Below are 22,503 nucleotides of genomic sequence, written 5' to 3'. Positions count from 1 at the left end.
GCTGCTTAGCATTACTGAACCTCGGTGGCTACAGTTCAGAAACAGTTAGGTCTAAGCCTAGAAACATTCTCTTGCATAGCATATGCACTGAAACGGAGCTATGGCATGTCTAGCGGATCGTGGTAAATAGTACTGAACCACTCCCTTTGCTGTGCACCAGCAGAAGCCCACACGCAAGCTGAAGCTACAGCATCAACAACTAGAGGCCACTGCAGCAGAAAACGCGGTCTCTCCAGCCTATTTGTTGTTTCAGCATTTGTCTATAAAACTAGCCAAAGATTCTACTTTAGACTAAATACGTTGACACCCCCAAGGAAGAGAAAAGGCGCTTTGGATGCCGGGATTTTTTTTTTGTTTGTTTTTTACTGGCAACACCAAGATCTGCAAAAACTCTAAACACAAGACAAGAAAACTTCAAGGCTAACATTCCTCCTTTTAGCTTTGCAATACATACATAAAATACAAACTTCAAACAGCTGCAAAAATAGTGTCTTTGGAAGAAAATAGAGTTTCTACATCAGATACAAGAAAATAGGCTTCTTCAATAACAACCCAGAGCCTTAGTAACAGAACACAAATCAAATACTTTCATTTTCAAGAGGCCTTACAATCAGGAGTTCCCCATGTTATAGTTTCACCTTATAAGGCTTTGTGCTGGGATAAGCATTGCTGGATCTTGCAGGATCTCAGACTCCTGCACAGGTGCAGTTAGAATAATCTTATGTGTGTGCATAAAGTTTTTCTGCAGTGAGACAAAATGGTTCTGGATCTCCAACTCCAACCCTGCACACGCAAAAAATATCAGAACCAGTCAGGTTGTCCATGACACTCAGTTGGAAAGCAGCATGTAACATCTCTACTAGCAGCAACCTTCCACACGTCAGTGGAAACTTTTTGTATGCTACTCTGACTTAGATTTCCATCTTCTTTCCCTACAAAAAGGCTGTGGGGGTCTGGGAGGCCCTCCCCTACCTACCAAGAAGCCATGCAGGCAGCTCCACAGCAGCACATCTCTCCTTGTTCATCCTCTGTTGGGTAAGAAGCTTCTCAGAGTGCAGGTCCTCTGCATACCGAGCCCCTGAAAGCACACTGGCAGGCATCTGACCTGCATTCTCTATCCTTCTACAGCAAGGCGTTCCAAAAGGTTCCTGAAAGCTCTATGTGGCTATTTCAAGGGGTCAGGATATTCCAGTAGTGAAACTATCTACGGTCCACTTCCAAACCCCTCATGTCTTTCTCTTCTGTATTGTGAGTGCTCTGAGTGGCTCAAGCTGCCTTTGATAGAGTGCAGACGCTTTGTCAAATTCAGCCCAATACATTCAGATAGAACCTGGCTTAGCTGAATCCAGCTACCAGCTTTGCCAGGAGGCAACCAAGCTCTGGCCTCCCTCCCCCCTTGGTGGAGGAAGTCCATGTGACAACTGTGGGGATGAGAAGTGCTAGGAAACTCCCGTGTCCCCGGAATACCTGCGTCAAGGAATCTCATTTTCCAAGTGGGGTAGCTTGAATTTCCATGCTGCTCACAGCAGCAGAGTCCCAGCTGCTCTTTGACAGCAAAACAATCACACCAGAAACAATGACATTTCAACACAGGAGAGAAAAGTGCTTTTAGTACCGGGGGCTCGGAGAAGGGAGCCACTCCAGCAGTGAGGAGTCCGGTGGCACGTTGTACTTAACAGTTTTCACCGTCATTCGGGAGGAAACGTGCTGTGGTTTTCAATCCCAGGGCTGCCCCTCCAACCCTCAAGTCCCAAACTTCAAGGTACCAACCTCCACAGGCTGTTTAAACTGCATCCAAGAACCATAAATGCTTTGCTGGGCCAGGTCTTTCAAAGGCCTCAGACCACCAGAGAGCTATGAAAGAGGACACTCTCTTCCGTCTGGCTGCGCTTCCAGTGTTCAAAGTTCAGTGGAGGTGATTTAGAGACTTCGCTAAAGCCGTCTGCTGCGGAGTCTTTCCGCGACCCAAGGAATGGGCCTGGGGCAGTGGATTGGCAGGAGGTGAACGTGCTTGGTGGCACAGGGCTGGGGGTAGCAGGGAAGCTTCGAAACAGGAAGCCCATGTTTGGAAAGAGAGGCTTTACCAGACTGACCGGGCAAAAGGCAGAGCCAGTTGGGTTGAAGTGGACTTTGTTCTTATCAGGACAGGAGGGCAGGAAAGTCTGATCAGGGCTGGGGGACCTGAAGGAGGGAGAGAAACAAAGGGAACGGGTTAGGAACGGAGCCCTTCGAGTGCACACAACTGCACCATTGCAACATTTTAAGCGTAGACCTGCCCTGGGATGGAAAGAGACCCAAGTCACCCTTGTCAATGGTAGGAACCCCTCACTGACCTCTTGGCTGCCCTCCCTCAACCCAACCATTGGGCTGGAGACCAGCAGAAGGGAAGCAGGCTGACTGGGAGCATCCAGGGCAGTGTGGGTGGTTTTGGGAGCAAGCAGGCAGGCTGAGGTGAGTCAATAGCACAGGTAAGGTCAACAACCCATCCTGCTGGGGGCTGGAAAAAGCAGAGTTGATTTAATGATGTCCAGGGAGGCATGTTGGTTAGGTAAGCAAAGTGCTTGTGTGTGTGGTGGGAAGGCAGGCACCACCAGTCATCTTCACAGAAGAGTCCTCCTGTATGTCAGAAGCACTCGGATTCATTGCTTCTGCACCCAACAGAAGAGGGCAGCACATCTAGTGTCAGCATATTCCCAAGAGAAGCTGCTCCCCAACTCCATTTTGTTTCAGAGATTTATTTCCTTGGAGTCAGGGCAAGGAGGTGGGGCGTGGCAGTTATGCAGTTTCTCTTCCCTACAACAACGTGCTGCCTCGACACCATCTTATTTAAAAACCTTCTGCCCTGACTGCATCCCTGCTCATACTTACAAAGCCTCTTCAAAGGCCCGGACCTTTTCACACCCCTCAGGAGGCTCCCGTTTAAACATGTAGCTGTGATTGGGTCGAGGAGACGAGGCAAAGGCCAGAACTGGAGAGGAGCGGCCATCCTCTAGCAGGGAAGGAAGACTTTTTTGAGAAGATTCTAGAAGAATTCAACAGAGCCCTTTTAAATCGACACAAGATAAGCTCCCTGAAATCACAGCCATGTCCTAAAGTCATGGCACCAGCACTGCATTCAGTTACCAGCTTGTATTCTCTTGTCAGCCTGACGCTGAGAATTCCCAAGTGACTGAGAAAAAAACCTACACAGAAGAGTCCATGCAACTGCAATTTCTCCCAACGCCTACTCCAAGACACCCAGTTCACTCACCCCCTCTCCTATTTAACTCTTGGGTTCCCACAATCCCAATGCAAAACACACACGGGAGGTGGTGAGAGCTGGGTCGCCACACTGAAAAGGTTAATGGGTTCACACCACCATTCACACTCCTCGATCTCCCTATGCTGTGAGCAGGCCATTACTGAGCTGTCTAACTATTGCCGTTTACCTTTCTCCTTGGGGTCAGGCAGTGGCTCTTCCAGGGCAGAGGAAAGCTCCTCTGTAGCTGTTCTCACAGGGGTATGTGGAGAAGGTTGGAGAGCCACCGAAGGGGAGGGGGAAAGAGAAAGGCTGCTGCAGCTGCTACTGCTGGGTTCCAGGGTCAGCAGAGAAAGGTCCTCAGAGCCTCTCTGGGGAGGGGCTGGTGCCCTGTGGCCATCTGGAACATCCAGAATCTAGAGGGAGGAAAACTTATTGAACAGAAACCCCCATCTCGGCCCCTTTCACACAGGCAGGCAGAACTTACAAGTGGCATTTAGAACTCAGTTGACTGAAGCACTCCTAATGCTCCAGCCTATATTTTGGGATTTATACAGGCCAGGGCAGCTCATATACCCACTCACAACACACAGAAGTGCTGGATTATAGAGCCATTTCTCTACTAGCCTTCAGACCAATTCCCTTTTCCTGCCATTTTAATGCCACACGCCTTGGACAAGAATTCAATATTTATATTGCAGCAGCGTCGAGATACTTGAGTCAGGCTGGGGGCCTTGCTGGACACAGACAGATCCTGGCTGGACACAAAGACACAACCCTTGCTCTAAAGAGTTTATGTAATCTTAAACAAGCAACATACAAATGATGCGGGACAATCAACTATACACAACTGGCATAGGCACAATCCTTTTAGACTGCAAGTTCTCTGGTAAGGACTCTTCTGCATATGCACAAGGGGGACCGTGATCCTGTGTACCTTTGGGCACTACTATAATTTTAAAAAGCGTATTAAGTTATCAGCATATTCGCAACACTACAGTTAGCTGATTTCTTAAAAATGTCACTGCAGAAGTGGGTTTGAAGATGCATCTGGAGCAGAGAGGCTGCCTTATTGCTCAGCTCTGGGATGGACTTCCATACCCAAAGGACATGAGGAAGAAGGAGAGAAGAGCTGACAAATAAGCAGATAATCACGAACATCCATTCCTTGCTTGCTTCCTATAGTTTTAATGACAAGAACAATCCCATAAACAAGAGGAAGGATGGCCCAGTGGTTAGGGCGCTGGTTTGGGACTCAACAGGCCTTGGTTCAGTTCCCTGCTCTGCCACAGACTCCCTGTGTGACCATGGGAAAGTCGCTTAGGGTTGGATTTTAAGTATTTAGGCACCTACTCTTATTGAAACCAATGGGAGTTAGGTGCCTAAACACCTTTAAAAATCTGCAACAATAAAACTGTAGATTTCATGATTCCTAGAAAAAGGAAGGAGTGAGAGCAGCAGAATAAGGACAATGGACTAAAAAAGGCAGCAACCCCAAGGAAATGATAGGTGAAGTCTCATGGGAAGAAAATCTAGGAGAAAGGAGTTCAGGAGAGCTGGCAGTTTTGCCAGGAGACTGTATTAAAAGGTACAACTGCAAACGATCCCGACGCAAAGAAAAGACAGGGAGAATCGCAAGAGGCCAATATGGCTCTGTCAAGAGCTCTTTACCTGAAAATCCAGAAGGAATCCCACAAAGTGGAAACATGGACAAATTGCTGAGGAGTACAAAAGAACAGCACAAACATGTACGGGCAAAATTGGAAAGGCTAAGGCACAAAATGGTTTGCTGTCAAACTGGAAGGGCATATCCAGTGGGGTCAACAGGAGTCAGTTCTGCATCTAGTACTAAATATTTTCATTATTGACCTGGATAATAAAGTGGAGAGCATGCTTATAAAATCTGCAGGTGACACTAAATTGGGAGGAGCTGCAAGCACTTTGGAGGACGGGATTAGAATTCAAAACCACCTTGACAAATTGGAGAATTGGTCTGAATTTAACAAGATGAAATTCAATAAAGGTAAGTGCAATGTACCTCATTTAGGAAGGAAAAATCCAATGGCACAACTACTAAATGGGGAATAGCTGGCTAGGTGGTAATACTGCTAAAAAACCTGGGGGGTTACAATGGATCAAATGGAAAAGGAGTCAACAATGTGACAGTGGCGAAAAAGGCTAATAATATTTGGGGATGTATTAACAGGCATGTTATATGTAAGAGGTAATTGTCCTGCTCTACTCAGCACTGGTAAGGCCTTAGTTGGAGTACGGTCCCAATTCCAGCCACTGTACTTTAGGAAAGATGGACAAATCGGAGCGAGTCCAGAAGAGAGCAACAAAAATGATAAAATTCAGAAAACCTGATCTATGAGGAAATGTTAGAACACCTGGGCTTCTTTAATGTTGAGAAAAGACGACAGAAGACCTTGTAAATCTTCAAAATTGTTAACGGCTGTTATAAAGAAGACTGATACATTGTTCTCCATGTCCATTTAATATAGAACAAATAGTAATGGGCTTAGTCTGCAGCAAGGGAGACTTAGGTTAGATATTAGAAAGTTTTTTCTAACTATACTGGTAGTTAAGCTCGGGAATAGGCTTTCAAGAAGGCTGTGGAATTCCCCATCCTTGGAGGTTTTTAAGAACAGCTGAAACAAAACCCTGTCAGGGATGGTCCAGGTCACTTGATCTTCTGGCAAGTTCTGGTTACTGCCTTCGTGCCGGGTGGTGCATTTGATGACTTCTTGAGGTCCCTTCCAGCTGACACTTATGATTCTATGCTTTTACGATTCTACCCCCAAAGGGACAGTAACTCACCCTCAGAAGCTCCTCATCTCCTTGTTCCTTCACAAACACCTCTTCCAGCTCCTGGTTTAGTCCTTCCAGGCTCCTATGTAAGCAGGGACTGAGCCTCAAAATGGGAGATGCAGGAGGAAGTCCAGGAGGGGAGTCCTGTGACAACAGAGTCAGACTGAGGCACAAGAGTCCATTGCATCCACACAAACTCATACAGATTTCCCAGCACAGCTGTGTCTATTCTACAGCTCTGAAGTTTTTAGCCAGGATGTTCTAGGAGGTCAGCTGATTGGCAAAGGCCTTGAGAGGAGAGAGTGTATATTAAATCCACCAACTGCAGTCCAAAGCCATCGGGGTACATGGGGAAGAAGGCCTTTTTAAACACTGGATATCAAAATTTAAACAAAACTGAGAACCACATGGAAACTGGATTGGTAATCCAGCAGCAGAAACTGGACTGTGTTCCCCAGCCTCCTTAGGGTACACTGAAAACCTGAGATTGGGAAGAAGGGGAGACATGCAACTTACCCTGACTGATCCAAGGACAGCATGATCCCCCTGGAGTGGGGAGCTCCGGTCCTTCTCTTTGCCACTTAGCTTAGTTCGCTGGAGTTGCTGCTTCAGTTTAGCAATCTAGCAAACAAAATTCAGTGTCTATGGAACTGGAGAGGAAAACAGTACCTACAAATCAAAACTCACCATCCCCTCCCCGTTTTTCCCCCACAGGATGTTACAAGACAGAGGGACATATTGAGTCAAGCTAGAACAAACCTTGGACATTTCTCAGAGGATGGGGAGGAAGCTATTCTAGAGGTTTAATAGTGAACTCCCCCATTTTAGAAGGGTGTAGACAGCTTTCCCTTTCTAGAAGCCTGATTTATTAGTCTTCCATTTACAACATGAGTTTTGAACCAGGACTCAATGAGCTCACCCCAAGGATTGCTGTTACGGGCATGGACTCTCTACAAGCAATGCACTGAGCTACAGTCAATCCCCTTACAATGGTGCCTGGTAGAGGGGGGACTTGCAGTTTATCCAATAAGGGTGGGTGTTGGGAAGAGCAAACTGACCTGCCCTGTAAGATTTATGGACACAATGAGAGTATTTGCTTAGGCTATGCAGCCCTCAAACGAAGGGCGTTTAAATGTCTCAGCTTCAGTTATACCCTCTTCCCCCACTGTCCATAAGGAGTACGATTTGCATTAGTTGCTAAGCTGTAGGAGGGGGTCTGTGTTTACCTCTCTGCGGTGATCCGTGCTACCCCAAGATGCAGAACGTTTATGGGTACTGGCACTGGCCTTCCCCACTTCCACTTCATACCAGGACATCGGGGTCTGAAGAGGAGAGAGATTATTTAGGACTGCACCCACCAAATTTACTGTCTTCTAGGCAGGGGTAAGACCTTCTAAGAAGGTGAACAAGTACTGCCCAGCCACACTTATACTCCAGTCTTTCCTTCAGCTGTGGATTAACAGTTTTGAGTTACAGTACTATGCACAGTAAAACAGATAAGAAAATAGTTATTATTTTAATACTCTGAAATCAAGCAATGTTTGTCTGAGTTTGTGGTTCTTTGAATCTACCTCTCCCTGTACTGGCATAGGCAAGGGGAATCACTCAACAAGCCACTGGCTTTATCTTCTTATCAGGTGCTCGGGTACCAGTAATGAATAATATTGTTATGCATAGCCAGAGAAAAAACTGGGCATGTACAAATGACCTCTTCTGCCTCCTACGTGTTCCCAGGCAGATCTGTTGATATGAGTGAAAAAGAAAGTATGCACGTCACTCCCATTAGCCTAGCAGAGTCAGCACAACTCAGAGGAAATCATTATGTTTTGATTGATTGTTAGGCCAGATTTTTCTTCCCTATCACACCTGTCCTACCTCAATAAAGATTTAGTGGGAGTTCATACGTGTAACCAAAAGCAGAAGGTAGCCAGCAAAGTCTTCTATTGGTGCTGATGCATGAGTGATGCAAGAATCCAGCTTGACTCAGATCCCATTCTGAGACTGCAGGACTGACAGTAAACTGAACAAATTTGAACTTGTTGGGGAAACAGAACCTCAGCACCATTTTACAGAAGTGGGTTTCAGGGGACAACTAGTTTTCATTCACCAAAATAATGGGTTGCCAATCTCTCGTTAGACAAAGCATGTGATTTCCCTGCACTGAGAGTACAATCAACTTAAAAGTTGGATGAAATATTAGGATCAGAAACGAGTCCTAAAGTACCTCACTTTCAAATGCATCAGCAGTTGTTTCCCCCAGCACCACATTTAAACTCATTTCAAACCATTCATCCCAAATCATTCCCCTCCCTGCCATGTCTGTGGGAGGGTTTGATGTTAATTTCCTCCTCAGCCCTCACTGGACAAGTTGCCAGAAGGTGCAAGGGCCTGAGAACAGTTCCTCTCCAAGCAGCTCAGCTGACCTCTTTGGAGAGGTCATTGCGAAAACAGCAGCTGTTTTAAACAGCCCTGTTGAGTCACTAAGGCTGCAGAATCCTCTCTACAGAAAGTTGCTTAAAAATTACAGTCCAAGCCAGAGGAACAAGACAAACTATTCGGAAAGATACAAGATTTCCTCAGACAGATTAAGCTTTGTGACTAGATTCAAGAGATTTACAGAGAGTGCTCCAACTTTTACTGAATAGCAGGGACTGAACTGGACCCGCTCAGCACACCTGCCGTCGGGTAGGTTAGCCATGCTGCTTTTCCACCAACAAGCTTGTGATTTTAGCTAGGAGCTTCTCTTTGGGATAGCAGCAGCAGCACTTTTGCCTGAGGTAGCATGCAGACAGAAGGGCAGTCACTAGACCAAAAACTTCTTAAGTGAAGTCCTCTTACGCTGGCAGATTGGATCTTGCTGTCCACCTCAAACAAGCAGAGTCCTGTTCCCTGCCATGCCTGAAATTTTTTGCTACTTAGTGGTTTCCATGAAATAAACTAGCATCAGCCAGATCAAAGAATGAATGGGTACGGGGCTGACCCAATCCTGCATTCGCAGCCAGGTCAAGGCAACAGGGACACTGATGGAGATGCTTGAACTGCAGCTGTCAGAGCTGCTACTGGTCTGGTGTTGAAGTAACTCAGCTTCTTAAAATGTTGGTCACCTCATGTACTTACTTCTGAACCAATGCTGAGAAGGAAATTCAAGACAATTTATCCCAAGTTATTTGTAAAATGCCAATAGCCCCTCACAGTGGGGGGGGGGGGAGTGTTATACTCTAAAGCTGCCTCTGATCCCCTTTTTCTTCCAGTCACTGGACTTCCAGCACTAGGATTCATCACCACCTTAGTGGGCTCCAGATATCTACACTGAGCTCTGCTCTCCATCAAGGGCCAGAGAACCTTGACACCAGAACACTTAGCACTGCTTAAAGGCTCACACCGAAGGAACAGAACCTCAAAAGGAAGAATGAACCCTACAGGAGTGGGAATACCTGGAGAATGAACATGCATGTGCCTACCACCTCTCTAGGGACAAGTCTGTCAGCAGAGAAGGAAATTACAGAACCTGTTGTACTAACTGTGGCAAAAACCACTTCCCCTCAGAGTGAGAGGGGACAAAATGCTTCGCGCAGCAAGAAAGATGAAACCACAAGCTCCAATCATGTACATTTCTGCCATCCTCGCCCCCATACTGAGCACCTGCAGCTGCATCTTACTTAACCACCTTAAGCTAGCAGATCAACTGTTTTGCAAAACTCTGTAGATCAGGAGCTATTTAAAGAAGAGTGTGAACATGCACTAGCCACCAAAAGTTCTCAGCTTCATTGGGCCTGAAGATAGTAAAAAATTCAGTCTGGCAAATTGCAGAACAGCAACAGAGATTATCCTGTATCACGGTAAACATTAGAATGGGATGACAGGTGGAAGAACATGATGTGGATAAGGCACAGGACTGGCAGCTACGAAGCCTGGGCTCTCCTCCCAGCTCTGCCACAAGTTTACTGTGTGACCTAGGCAAGTCACAACCTATGTGCCTCAATTTCCAGGGATGGCATAGTATTTACCAGAGGTGTTTTTTAGCAGATAAAATGATGGTTTTTACTACCCTGGGAAAAACTAGTTAGTCCCAGTTTAAGGCATTTTCTATTTTAAAAACTGTTTAATTAATGCACACCACATTACACTTATGTTTTAGTTATACATTCAAATTGTGCTGACATAAGGCAGATTTGTAGTTTAATTTAGAGTTGTACAAAAGAAAAGTAAAATTGCAGTGGGCCTAATACTAATATATGTGATTATAATACTGAACACTGGAATGTCTATACATGTTGGTTTGGTATTTTCTCAAGGAAGTTCTACATGCCAGGAGTCATTTCCATTTTCAATATTGTATAAACAAAACTTGAAAATATTTGATTATATAAAAACAATAATGCAGAGTAATGGGCTTGAAGCATTAAGCAATCAGGTGTACACAGAGCTGCAGCCTACTAGTCCAGGTCCATTTAGCCATGCAACATTCTGTAACAGACGACCAACTTTGACGTACTGGATAGACTGAGCCTACTGCTATTCCAGTTTTGAATGGATGTATCCCAAATTTGAAAAGATTCATTCTCTGCTTGCTGATCTTGTTGCACACTGATGCAATTTCCCCCCTCCCCCATTTCCCTATTTGAACCAGTATTTACCAGTGCCTTATCCTAAACTAGTTTCTTCCAGAAAATTGTTAAACATCAGCTTCGCCAGCCACAAAATAGTAGTACTAATTACTTGTTTCACAGGTGTGCTGGGAGTTGTAGTTTACTATTGTTTGCAAAGAGTTTTCAGTCAGTGTGACAGTAGGTACTATTACCTCATTGGCATAATTCGCTTTAGGGACCACACTGGTTAAATGCACACTGGGAGTGGGGGTCAAATGAACATATCAGCATTTCACATACTGGGGAGCAGAGAGCCTGGAAAGCAGATCAAATGCCTAAGAAATAAACTTTTTCGTTGCAGATCCTGAACACTGTGGGGTTAAATTTCCTTACTGGTGCTGATATGCTTCAAGATACATTCTTCTCCCTCATCTCCTACCTCAAAGGTACAAGGCAAAGGAATTCCTTCCCTTTCTGTTCAGAACACCCTCTAACCCCAGAATTGCTCCAGGACACCAGGCTTGTTGCAGCAGAGACAACAGGCGAGAATATATTTAAGCAGGACAATGGAACTTGAAACCCAATTGAGAATTTCCTGCAAACAGCCCAGTGAGTAATAAACTGCTGAAGAATGAACACTCCATTAACAGACAGCTTTAATGTGCTAAATAAATAGCAGGTTAAGTGAACAGATGCTCTAATCTTTCTCAATTTTTTCACCTCTCCACATGCAGAACCAAGGTCTGGAGCCTTTCCACTCTACAGCAGAGCTGTATGGCTTGCACTGAGCAAGTGCGTCTGTGGGAGAACCCTTGACTTCTTACTGTGTGTGGCATGAGTGTTATATAAGGATTTGGCCCAGAGCTGCAAACCAGCAAAAAACCCTAATACCGAGCCAGTATTCGGAGCAAAGAGCCAGAGCCCATCTGCCTCCAAAGAAGGCCAAGGGAACTCTAACGCCGCACCAAACCAGAGTGAAGTGAGGCTGACAAGCAAGAGGGGAAGTCTTCCTAGAAAGTTGCAGCAGCACTGACCAATGCTTGATGCCTTCTTTAACAGTCTTCAGTTTACACCGCCCCATTCCAGCGTTCTGTAACCCTCCCCCTACCTCAGACCTTGCAAGGGTACCTTTCATACCTGGGTAGCTTTGTCATTCATGCATGAAGCAAAAGCTCCATCAGCATCCCGTGGCCACTGTCCTAGAAGGTACGATCCAAGGATGGTATCTAGCGAAGAGGTGCGTCTCACTATGGGTGCTCTGGTTCGGCAGGTCTTTTCAACAGCGGTAGCACATGGAACGCTAGCTAGAAAGAAAAAAAAAGCAGAAAAAATTAAGTCTCTGTCCATAAATAAGAAACACAGACTGCTTTAAATATCTTCCATTTGACACAGTGTGACCAAGTGAAAACCCATTTCAGGGAGGATTATGAGCAACCAGACTGCACAGATAGGGATAGAGAAATCAGCTTCAGTTACTGGAAGCAACAAGAGAAGCCCTATTGTTCCTAATTAATCCACTGCACTCATGCCATCATAGTATCAGAAGCTTGTGTATGTTTTCACCTGCCATCTCCCAGCCTGAATCTAGACCACAATGAAAGTTCCGTTAAGCATGATGATCAGCTGTCAGAAGTCACCATGGTTGTTGGCTAGTTGGCCAGAGAATGGAAGTGTGCCTAAATACCCCCACTACAGAGATTTATGCTAATATTTATCAAAGAAAGATTATTTTCCTAGTGCAAGAACTTTTATTTCACTGCTGAAGTAGCTGCTTGAAAGTGTTGATTAGAAATTCCAATCAAACTTAAGAATTCAAGGTAGTCACAGCACAATGGCATACTGAAATACTTGGCATGTCTACAATACTTTTGCATTAATGCTGTACTGTATAAACATTTATTAAGCCTGCATGGCAATGTTGCCTAGTGGCCAGAGTACACTATTGAGTCAGAAAACCTGGATTCTAAGCTAAAAATGAGTGTGTACAAGTTGAAGCCGATATGCCTCAGTTTCCCCTGTATGCCTCAGTAAAAAAAGGATAATATTTATTTACATCACAGGGTTGTATTGAGCTTAATGACTAACACAGTTTGGGATCTTCCAATGCAAGGTGCTATGTAAGCACTAAGGCAGGTTAGTGAATACAGATCCCCATTTTATAGAGCAAAAATGAAGCAGAGGGGGTAAGTGACTTGATCAGTGTCACAGCCAGAACTAAAATTCAGAGGAGCCCTGGCTCACAGTTTCATGCTGTCCACTGAATGAATACATTGCCTATACAGAGTAATATTTTCACAACTGCAGCTTCATGATGAGCAGAAAAGCTTCTGTAAACACCACCAGCGTAAGTTCCCATGTCAGTAACTGTGTACGCAGACGTGCTTCCATTTCATGCCAACAGCTATGAGTACAGAACGCCAAACTTCTCTCTTGGCAGGCATACCGAAAGAGGGGAGATGTTGTTACATACAACCTCACCCCCCAAGCATATTATGTTCCTAGTCAGCTGTAAAGTAGGTGTGCACTCACTCCATGTGTGGCCCAACGGTACACACACAGTCCCCTTCTCCCTGGAACTGCAGGGCAGTGACAAAGAGAACAGCAGGTTTTTATGACTGATGAAGTCAAATGAACATTTTCTATTCTATCAAGGAAGATGCAAGCTCAAGCCAACAGCAGGGTTTGTTTGCATTTAGTTTTGATTAGACATGTAAATTAATATGCAAATTAGAATCAGCCCAATGGCCTCTTGGCAAAGACTCCATGAGGCCTTGGACAGCCCGGCTTCAGGTGTTTTATATACAGACCCCCCAGATTCACAGCAGGGGGGGCAAGAAACAATGTAGCACGTAGGTTTTAGAACGTAATTTAAGCCTGTATTATATTCCGTTAACCAAATGATTTCATACACAAAGGCTTTGCGGTCCTTGATGCATGGCATTCTAAATGCTCAGAAATGGCTGCCATCTGTTTACTAAGTTTTATGTTTCCAATGAGATTGCCTATCAACTTATTCTGTATCATCTAAAAATGACTTAAGTAATGGAAATTGAGTTCCAGAGGAAGAGGAATGGAAACAAAAAGCAACTAGCCAGAGACATGCAGGAGGGCTGGAAAAGATTTTTTAATATTTGTACTGCAGTAGGACCGAGACGCTCAAATGGGATTGTGGACAGACCTGTAGAAATATGAAGACGTCCCTGCACCAAAAAGCTTACAGTCTAAGAAAAACCACCAACCTAATTATAATTTAAAAACCTGCTCAAGTGTTAGCAGGTCCTTTCAATGACTCTCTGCCCCACAGGTTGCATCACTTCTGTTTCAATTATATATGGCATCAGTTGTCTCCTCCACGCATGCTGGTCCTCAAGAATAGGTTTCTGGCAGGAGAGGAATTAAACATGCTACCATAATTGGACAACCCCGCCCCTCCCCACTACCACCATATCCAATAGAACCCAGAAACTCCTTTTACACCACCACTGAAGGCCCTTTGTGTTGCTTTAGCCATCACCTGCTGATACATAAGGCCAGACGCCTTTCCATTTGCAAACATTCAATTGGATGGTGGGGATGGTCTGGCAAATGTCAGCTTCTCTCTGTTCTAAAATGACTTCTACAGCATACATGAGAAATGAGTGTGGGCATTGAACACCGTCTCCTGATTAAGACAGCTATGCCTGTTGCACAGAAGAATCATAAACACATAGGTCAAAGTCCTGTGGAAGGAATGTCTACTTGCAATACGTGAGTGGCCATGCCTCAATACCGTCTCTCAGATGAAGGATCCCGCCACTGCAGGAGATCAGTTCTGCAAGTGGACAGTATTGTTCCCTTACAGGCAGGAGAAATCTAAGATGGGGGAAGGGTGTGGAGGAAGTCAGATGGCAGGCTTGTGTTGGATGAGGGGTGCCCCCCTTCCAGTCAGTGAACAAGCCTAAAAAAAGCATTGGAGACAGTAAAAGAACGTTTCCAGCATGACAAAGAGGGTGCATGAGAGAAGTCGAGGCAGGGTGGAGTGTCCTGTTTACAGCAGTTCTATTATCATCCTATTGCACTAAGTCCAAGCAACCCTGCCACCTGGCTGTAGGCTCTGGATTTGGTCCAAAGCTAACTACACAGCTGACAAGAGTCAAGTTTGAGGGCTTTCCATTTTCATGTGACAGCAAAGCCACTCAAGATAACAGAACCGTCGCTATATCTCAGAGACCCACTTGGTTGTCTCCCACTGCTGCACTAACAACTTTTTCATAGTCCTTTTTATTCATTCAAGTTAAGTGTGACCTGAGAGTTTAAAGTAGGTGCCTTTCTAGTTCATTTTTTATAATAGAACTCTGGACTCTAATTCCCTATCACATTAGCACTGGGATCTCAGTTAATCTAGCTTTCCAGGGAGTTGTACGTAGAAAAAGTAAGTGCCCATCTCTATGATCTGCAGAAGGAAAGATCAGATCCTGGACAAACTTATTAAAAAGTCATTGAAGGGAAATCACCATGAAAAGACTAATTTCTAGCTGCAAATTTTGTACCCAACATAGTTATAGGTGACATCTAAAATACAAGAGAGATGTTAGGAAAATATTTCCAGTACTTTTTGCATTTGTATATAGTTTATTTCACAATCCCCTTATATTATTTCTCTTGCTGAACAAACCCTTATCAAAAGGGGAGCAGAAAAATGTTTTTACAAGTTCAAGGACATGCTGTTTAATCAGATACTGAAGTCTTGAAATATGTCAACTCTTAAATTTACTGTGTTCCTTTAAGAGTCTGGCTTAAACTGACAGAGTTTAGATAAAAATCAAAGTTAAGGCTGAACAGATGCTAAACTTATCCCATTGTGCCCGGCTGTTACAAGTATACAGTGGAGAAATTTTACTTGTGTGCTGTGATACCTAGACACATCAAGGAGTTTGTTACAATTCTGAGCTAATTCGCTCAAGCATTACATTTTTAGATTCTTGCAAGATGTCTACTTTTTAAGAGGGTCATGAAAATGAGAATCCACTAGATAAGTTGCACCCAAGATGCAGCCAAAGCCACGCCCATCATCATGTGAGGATTACTAGGGGCAATCACTGATTTATACAGCACCCACCGGCCAAATATCTCAAAGCATGCAACAAGCTTCACAAGCTACATATGAACAGTTCACTTCATTACATATGAACAGTTCACTTCATTCACTTGGGCAGAAACTCTTCAAAGCATACTGTAAATATTTTATCCAACTGAAACGACAAGAGGAATTTTAGGCAGATAGAACGCAAACACCCAGCTGGAATTTTATCAGAGTTCTTGCAAACCACAGAAAGTACTTTGATTTCAAGTAATCTAAAAGACCTCCCACAGCACAGTGGGACCGAACATCAAGCTGCTAGGCCATTGGCTGAGTATCTAAAAAGAATGGCCAGTCCTCAATTAGCAATGACAGTTTCTCCATCACGTAGATGGGTCTTTGGTGATCTCCGATCTAAGGGGTCATGTCCACACTAGAAAACTGTACTGCTTTAACTAGACTGGCATATAGCATTTTAACTAGACGGGAAGGGAAATAAGTTACACGGTAAGGCACATTTTTATCAGCATAACTGTGTCCACACTATGGGTTGTATCAATAACGATATTGGTTAAAAAAAATCACACCAAATCTACATTGTTACACCACTACAAAAACTGCAAAGACTTGGCCTTATTAACAGACCAGTTCAGTGTGAGTATCTTTGATCAGTGGGAGGAAGTGAGCACATGCATTTCTGACCGCTCTGAGCTTGACCAGGTTGATGTGAAGGTATGTCTCTGTTGGGGACCATTCGCCCTGTGTTGTGCGACAACTGAGATGCGTACCCCATTCTATGAAGGATGCACCAGTGGTCAGGAGTAGAGAAGGGGAAGTCTGAGCAAATGGGAGTCTTATACAGATATTTGCCAGGTCCTTCTACCAGTCCCAGGATCGTTTGACCCTGGTGGGCATCAACAGAAGTTTGTTTATATTGTCTCTGTTCAACCTGTAAACCAAACTGAACCATGCTTGGAGGCATCTCATGTGTAATCTGGCACGAGTAATAACCCATGTGCCCCAGAAGCTAGTGTCTGGCCAAGATTTGTTGGTTGATAGAGAAAATAGAATCCAACAAGGAAAGACAGAGAAATCTATGATGTGGTAGGAGCACTTTTGCTTGAGTGGAGTCGAGATTGGCTCCTATGAATTCTAGCCTCTGTACTGGTGTTAAGGTCGATTGTTGTTCGTTGATCTGTAGGCCCAGATTCAGAAATGGGTCCTGTGTGGCCTGTGAGACTTGTTGGGCCTCTGCAAAGAACCATACCGAGAAGGCAATTGCCCAGGTAAGGATAAATCATGATGCTTTGAAAGCATAAATGAGCCTCCACTACCGAAAGGACCTTGGAGAATACTCTGGGGGCCAATGAGAGGCCAAAAGGGAGTAGTCTGTATTGGCAGTGGTCCTGGCCAAGTGTGAATCTGAGGTAATGCCTGACTCGGTATGATGGAAATGTGGAAGTATGGTTCTTGGCTCTCGACTTTCAAGTTGCAATCTCCTTCCTCTAATGCTGGAATGATTGTTGATCAGGTGCCCATCTTGAATTTTTGCACTTTGACGTATCTGTTGAGCACTCTGAGGTCCAGCATGGGTCTCCAACCTCCCTCTTTCTTTGGTATCAGGAAATAGCAAGAATAGAAGCCTTTGCCTCTGAGATGTATGGGCACAGGTATAGTTCCTACGCTGAGGACATGGTTTACCTCTTTGACATAGTAGGTGCTTGTGAGAAGGGTCCATTAAGAGGAAGAGGGAAGGGTGTTTGGGAGTGGGGAGGGGGAGAAATGTATGGCATGTCCATTCTGGATAATCTCCAGTACCCACTTGTCGGAGGTTATCTGTTCCCAGGTGCTGTGGAATGGGCTTAGGTGGTCTCCGAAAGGATGGGCGAGGTCTTCCAGCATGAGGTTGCAAGAAGAGTGTTCTATCAGTGCCTTGACCACCCTGTCAAAACTGATGCTTCAAGGTGAAGCGCTGAGATGCAGTCGGTTGGGGTCCCAATTGCTTTCGCCTAGGGAACCTCGGTTTCTTCCTCTGTGGCTCGTAAGCTGTTTGTGATGAGAACTGAGACGTATATTGTGATGAACGGGGGCTTAAAGAGTGGCTAAGGGCTGTATTTTCTCTTGAAGGTTGACGTGTATATCCCTAGGGATAGAGGAGTCGCCTGCAAATCTTTCAGCTTGTGAAGAGATGTGTCGGTCTTCTTGGTGAATAACTTCATCTCTTCAAAAAGAATGTCCTCCACAGTGGTTTGGACCTCTTTAGGGAAGCCAGACAAATGCAGTCACAAAGACTGCCTCATAACAATGGTCACGGAAATCGAGCATGCCACCATGTCAGCCACATCTAATGCAGACTGAAGAGACATTTTAGCCACCAGCTGGCTTCATTGATTATGGCCTTGAATTGGTCTTTATGGGAGTCTGGGAGCTATTCAATAAAGAGACCGAGTTACATATAATTCTGGTAGTCGTATTTTGCCAGCAATGCCTGGTAATTTGCTATGCAGAACTGGAGGGTAGCTGATGAATGTGTCTTTCTGCCAAACAAGTCCAGACGTTTCCTATGTTGGTCATACAGGGTGTATTTAGATTGGTGCTGGTGGCCCCTAGAATTAACTGCATCAAAATGATGGAATTGGGAGGCGGGTGGGAAAATAGAAATCCTGTGTCCTTTACCAGCACGTAATACTTTTTGTCCGTCCACTTGCATGTTGGTGTGATGGATACAGGGACCTGACTTTAGCAGAGTCCAGGAGTGCCTCACTAACCAGGAGGGCCACTCTGACAGAGGCGGAAGAGTGTAAAATGTCCACCAATTTGTGGTGAGGCTCAGTCACTTCCTGCAACTTTGTATGCAGGGTTTCTGTCCCCCTCCGAACTCGGTCCTAGGATGATTTAAAATTATCAGCCATAGATGGCAGAGGGGGCATCACTGCCTTGTCTATTGAGGATGATGAGAAATGAGCTTGAGAAGTGTCTTCCTCCTCTGCCTCAACTTCCTCCCCCAGCTATTCGGAGGGGGGGGGGGTGTCCAAAGCCTTCAAAACCGCAGCTGAAGGAGGGTGTCTCCTTGCCTGCTGGTATGCCACACTAGGGGCCTGGAAGGCTTGTTGCCTCTAAGCCTCTAAGTCCCAGTATGGCCATTGAAGGTAAGGGGCTGGTATCATGGTTGGCCAAACCACACAATCTGAGGGTCAGGTGGATGATATGCCTGGTGCCCATAGTGAGACTGGATCCCACATAGCAGGTAAGAAGAGCGGTGGGAACCTAAGTCCTCTCGCTTATTTTCTAATTCCGATGATGAGAAAGGTGGTGCGCGGCAGGGAGATATCGGCGAGTCCAATGCTCTAGGAGAACTCAGTGCTGGGGCCCTGGTACTGAGGAGGGGTGAGTCCAATAAGTCAAACACAGAGATCCAGCGTGCATCAAAATCCAGTGGTGCAGATAAGAGTCCATACCAGTGGTGAATGTTGGTACCAAGAGGCTTGCACCGTTGAAGTCGGAGATGCGGACCTGGCCATATGGTCCATCGGTGCCACGTGCATTAGGGTCCATATCGGCACCGATGTCCACGCCGACATAGCCTTCCCTAGAGCGAATCTTCTGTCTTTCACGCCACTGCAGTACTGGTACTTCTTTGCTTGTGCCCATCAAGTCTTTGTACAGACTGACTCACTCTGTTGGCTCAGTGCCATGCCTGTCCTGGGTACTAGCATTAAGCTGCTTTGGTGCCATCAGTACCAATGGAGTCAGATGGTTTCTGGCTCGATCGGAGCTCAGACCTTTCCTTAGCAGCCTTAAAGTGAATGGCTTGTCTCTTTGGAGTCACCTGCCTTCAAAGTAGAAGATTGCAGTGAGAGTTCTCACTTGGACTCTTGGGGTTGAAGGGCTAACTCCATGAGCAGGTGTTTGAGCACTAACACTGTCTTTCCGGGACCTGGGTTTTAGTTGCTGGCACCAACCACACCTTTGTGGATTGTGCTTTTCTCCCAGGCAGCAAATACACCATGAGTGCCCTCAGTCACTGGGATAGATACCTTACAACTGAGGCACTTTTTAAAGCCTGGCAGGCCAGGCATAAACTTGTACAGGGGGGTCCCCCCCATCAGAGTTGGTGGGGGGCAAATGCTTTCTTCCTTTTTTTGACCTGGCCAACAAAACACAAATGAGCTAACAAAGGAAGAAAGCTTTAAGGGAAGTTAAAATTAACAAAACTAAAGGGAGTTAGCGATCCATGAACAGACAGCTCTGAGCTCCTTCTCTAGCCCAGGGTGGCTGAGAAGGAACTGAGGAGGGAATGCTCATGCACGTTGGCTGGCCTCATGGAAGATGGGGAGCAGCGCATACACGGGCAGGACGGACTGCTACCCAAATTCTCAGATCGGCAGCACAGGGGCGCAGACACACTTATAGTGAAGCATCCAGAGGGACACTACTCAAAGAAGAGCAAGTGTTCCACATCTCTGCCTCTGTTCTACAATTCCACCTTTAGAATTATAATCCTTTTACTTGTAAAAGAGTTACAACCTACAGGGTAAATTCACACACACACACCAGTTACCCATTTCACAGCCTTTCGTTCTATTTCAGTAAACATATATACAAGCTGCACAGCCTTGGAAGCACTGAAAGCCGCTGCATCTTCCGGTGATTAGGCAGAAGCTGAGGTTAAACCGCAGTGCCCCTCTGACTCTTGCATAAGATCTGTGCACACAGTTCCAAGACACCCAGATTCCAAACTCCAAGACAGTTTCAAGACATCCAACTCAAAAATGCAACCCTCTGAAAAACATGCAATAGTTTTTCCAGTCATCTAACTTATAGGCTGAATCAAGAGGTTAAGCTACCATTTTGCACTGAAAGAGGCAGTCCCTAAATGATCTTATGGAAAAGAATTTTCATTTACTCCTAGCCAAGGGCAAGGAGCAGTCTATATGACAAGATTATAGGTTATGACAGGTTATAGAGCTGGACTGACATTTGTCATGACCCAAATAAACTTGTCCTGTAGGTACTGCTAAACTGGGCTGGAGTTTTAAGATCTGGCCTGCAAGCAAAACTAAAGAAATTGCAGTCTTTGTAATCATTTCCCTGGTTACCGGCTGTATTAGAATGCAGCTGGAGAAAGCTGTCCAAGGAAAAAAGCCATCTGCAGATGTAATTTAAGGAAATTATTCAATAAGGAATACTAGAAGTTCAGGCATTTCTGTGGCACTCAATCAAACCCAAAGACAATGCATGCATTAAGGAGCAGCTCCACTGAACAAGTTACTAACAAGTTACTTAGGGACCAAGACTGCAGCTCAACACCCAGTTACTAGAGGAAATGAGCCGAACTTTTCACCTTTTATCTTAAGTCTCTAAGCTTATTTTATTAGAAAAACAATCTGGAGGATTTCAACATCCTCCAACTTGAAATCTGTGGCTCCAGTGGACATTCTCAGGCCTGGTCTGGTGTGAAGGCACTCTTGAACACGGGCTTCAAGCAAGAGTATCACTTATCCCCTGGCGCACAAATACAGGACTTCTGGACTGGCTTTTACACTCTGGGAGGTTAAGGGTGAGCTGCAAAGAAGAACAGGTGAGTTGCTGCCTCTATACGGACCTTGAAGGGTTCCTTCAGAAATAGGCTTTTGCTTGTTTTTAACATTTGAAATTTAGGTCTTGTTTACTCTGTTTTTTTTACCTAGTAGATTATAGATGACTCAAGAACTAGTAGGATTATGTCAAATACAGAAAGAGAAACCCTCAGCAATTAAGAGCCAATTTCTAGTCCCTGTTAAAGACTTTGATTTGTTTTTGTAAAACCTATTTAAAATAAAACATGTGCCTATTAGGAGTAGAGATCATTAAGATTCAACTTTGTCCTCAACTAAAGCATGAGGAAATACTCATCCAATCCTCTGGTCCTTGGAAATATTCCAGTAAAAAAACAGATCAGATTTGATATTTCTAATATTTCTAAAGTTAAGAACAAGCAGAAAAAAAACCATGCTAGAAACCTTCCAGGCCTTGCCACCCGTTTTTGGTGTCCAACATGAAGCCGCTAAATAAATTTTGCAGAGTAAGAAGTGTAGGAGAAGTTAACAAGTTATAGCATGACAAGTGCAAAAGTAAAAAAGAGCAAGGAATTACAACACACAGTATGTGTTACCAAAATCTCTCTTATGGCTTTTTTAATTTGGGGAGCAGGAAAGTGTGACCAATGAGATCAGCTTGCTGTTGAACATAACTAGCTTAAACTGGGCTGATTTATTTTCATACCCAACTATTTGCCACAGCAAAAGTTATTTTATTATGTATTGTATGTATTACAGTGGAGCAGTAGTTCTCAATCCACAGACTGCTTGCGGCCCAATCAACACATAGCTGCAGTCCATGTGACATCCTCAGGGCCATACAGGTAGTGCATATATATTGTGTGGATGCGGCTCACATAACACAGAGAACTGCATATGTGGCCCACAATAGTAAATAGATTGAGAACCTCTATAGTGGAGCCTAGAGGCCTCAACTGAAATCAGAGCAACAATATACTAAGCACTATACAAACACAAAGTAAAACAATCCTTGGATTTCAGAGTTTACAATCCCTGTCTCTAACAGATTACAATTTCCAGTGCTTCTGGTTCTGTACCATACTCAAAGCCATGTCATTGAAATGTGTTGATAGACTATCGGAAACACTATTGTTTCAATTCTGATGGAAAAGAAAGGATCCAGAGACACAAACCCACAAGTCTATCTCAAGAGAGCCATTCAGATATCCCATAAAAGCCATCTAGTTCCTTCAGGGCAGGGCCCCC

At 44.7% G+C, this 22,503-nt stretch overlaps 1 protein-coding gene across 2 annotated transcripts in view; it reads right to left on the bottom strand.

Moving 5' to 3' along the window:
* Positions 1-335: 335 nt before the first annotated feature.
* Positions 336-22,503, bottom strand: part of FAM117A (family with sequence similarity 117 member A) — a 29,876-nt gene continuing 7,708 nt past the window's right edge. Inside the window, exons 2-8 of one of the 2 annotated variants that reach the window (XM_067541088.1) lie at positions 11,776-11,942; positions 7,276-7,371; positions 6,566-6,670; positions 6,059-6,193; positions 3,429-3,654; positions 2,869-3,022; positions 336-2,181 (exon numbers count right to left, since the gene is read on the bottom strand). In XM_067541088.1, the coding sequence (XP_067397189.1) occupies positions 1,839-2,181; positions 2,869-3,022; positions 3,429-3,654; positions 6,059-6,193; positions 6,566-6,670; positions 7,276-7,371; positions 11,776-11,942 (1,226 nt within the window). In that variant the 3' untranslated portion in view covers positions 336-1,838. The remainder of the gene's footprint in view (positions 2,182-2,868; positions 3,023-3,428; positions 3,655-6,058; positions 6,194-6,565; positions 6,671-7,275; positions 7,372-11,775; positions 11,943-22,503) is intronic. The other variant, XM_067541089.1, reaches the window with a different exon arrangement.

The sequence above is a fragment of the Emydura macquarii genome, unplaced genomic scaffold (genome assembly GCF_026122565.2).
Source record: "Emydura macquarii macquarii isolate MOO-44397 ecotype Brisbane River unplaced genomic scaffold, CSIRO-AGI_Emac_v2 contig_629, whole genome shotgun sequence".
Lineage (NCBI taxonomy): Eukaryota > Metazoa > Chordata > Testudines > Chelidae > Emydura > Emydura macquarii.
This window is presented reverse-complemented; position numbering and strand designations above follow the sequence as displayed.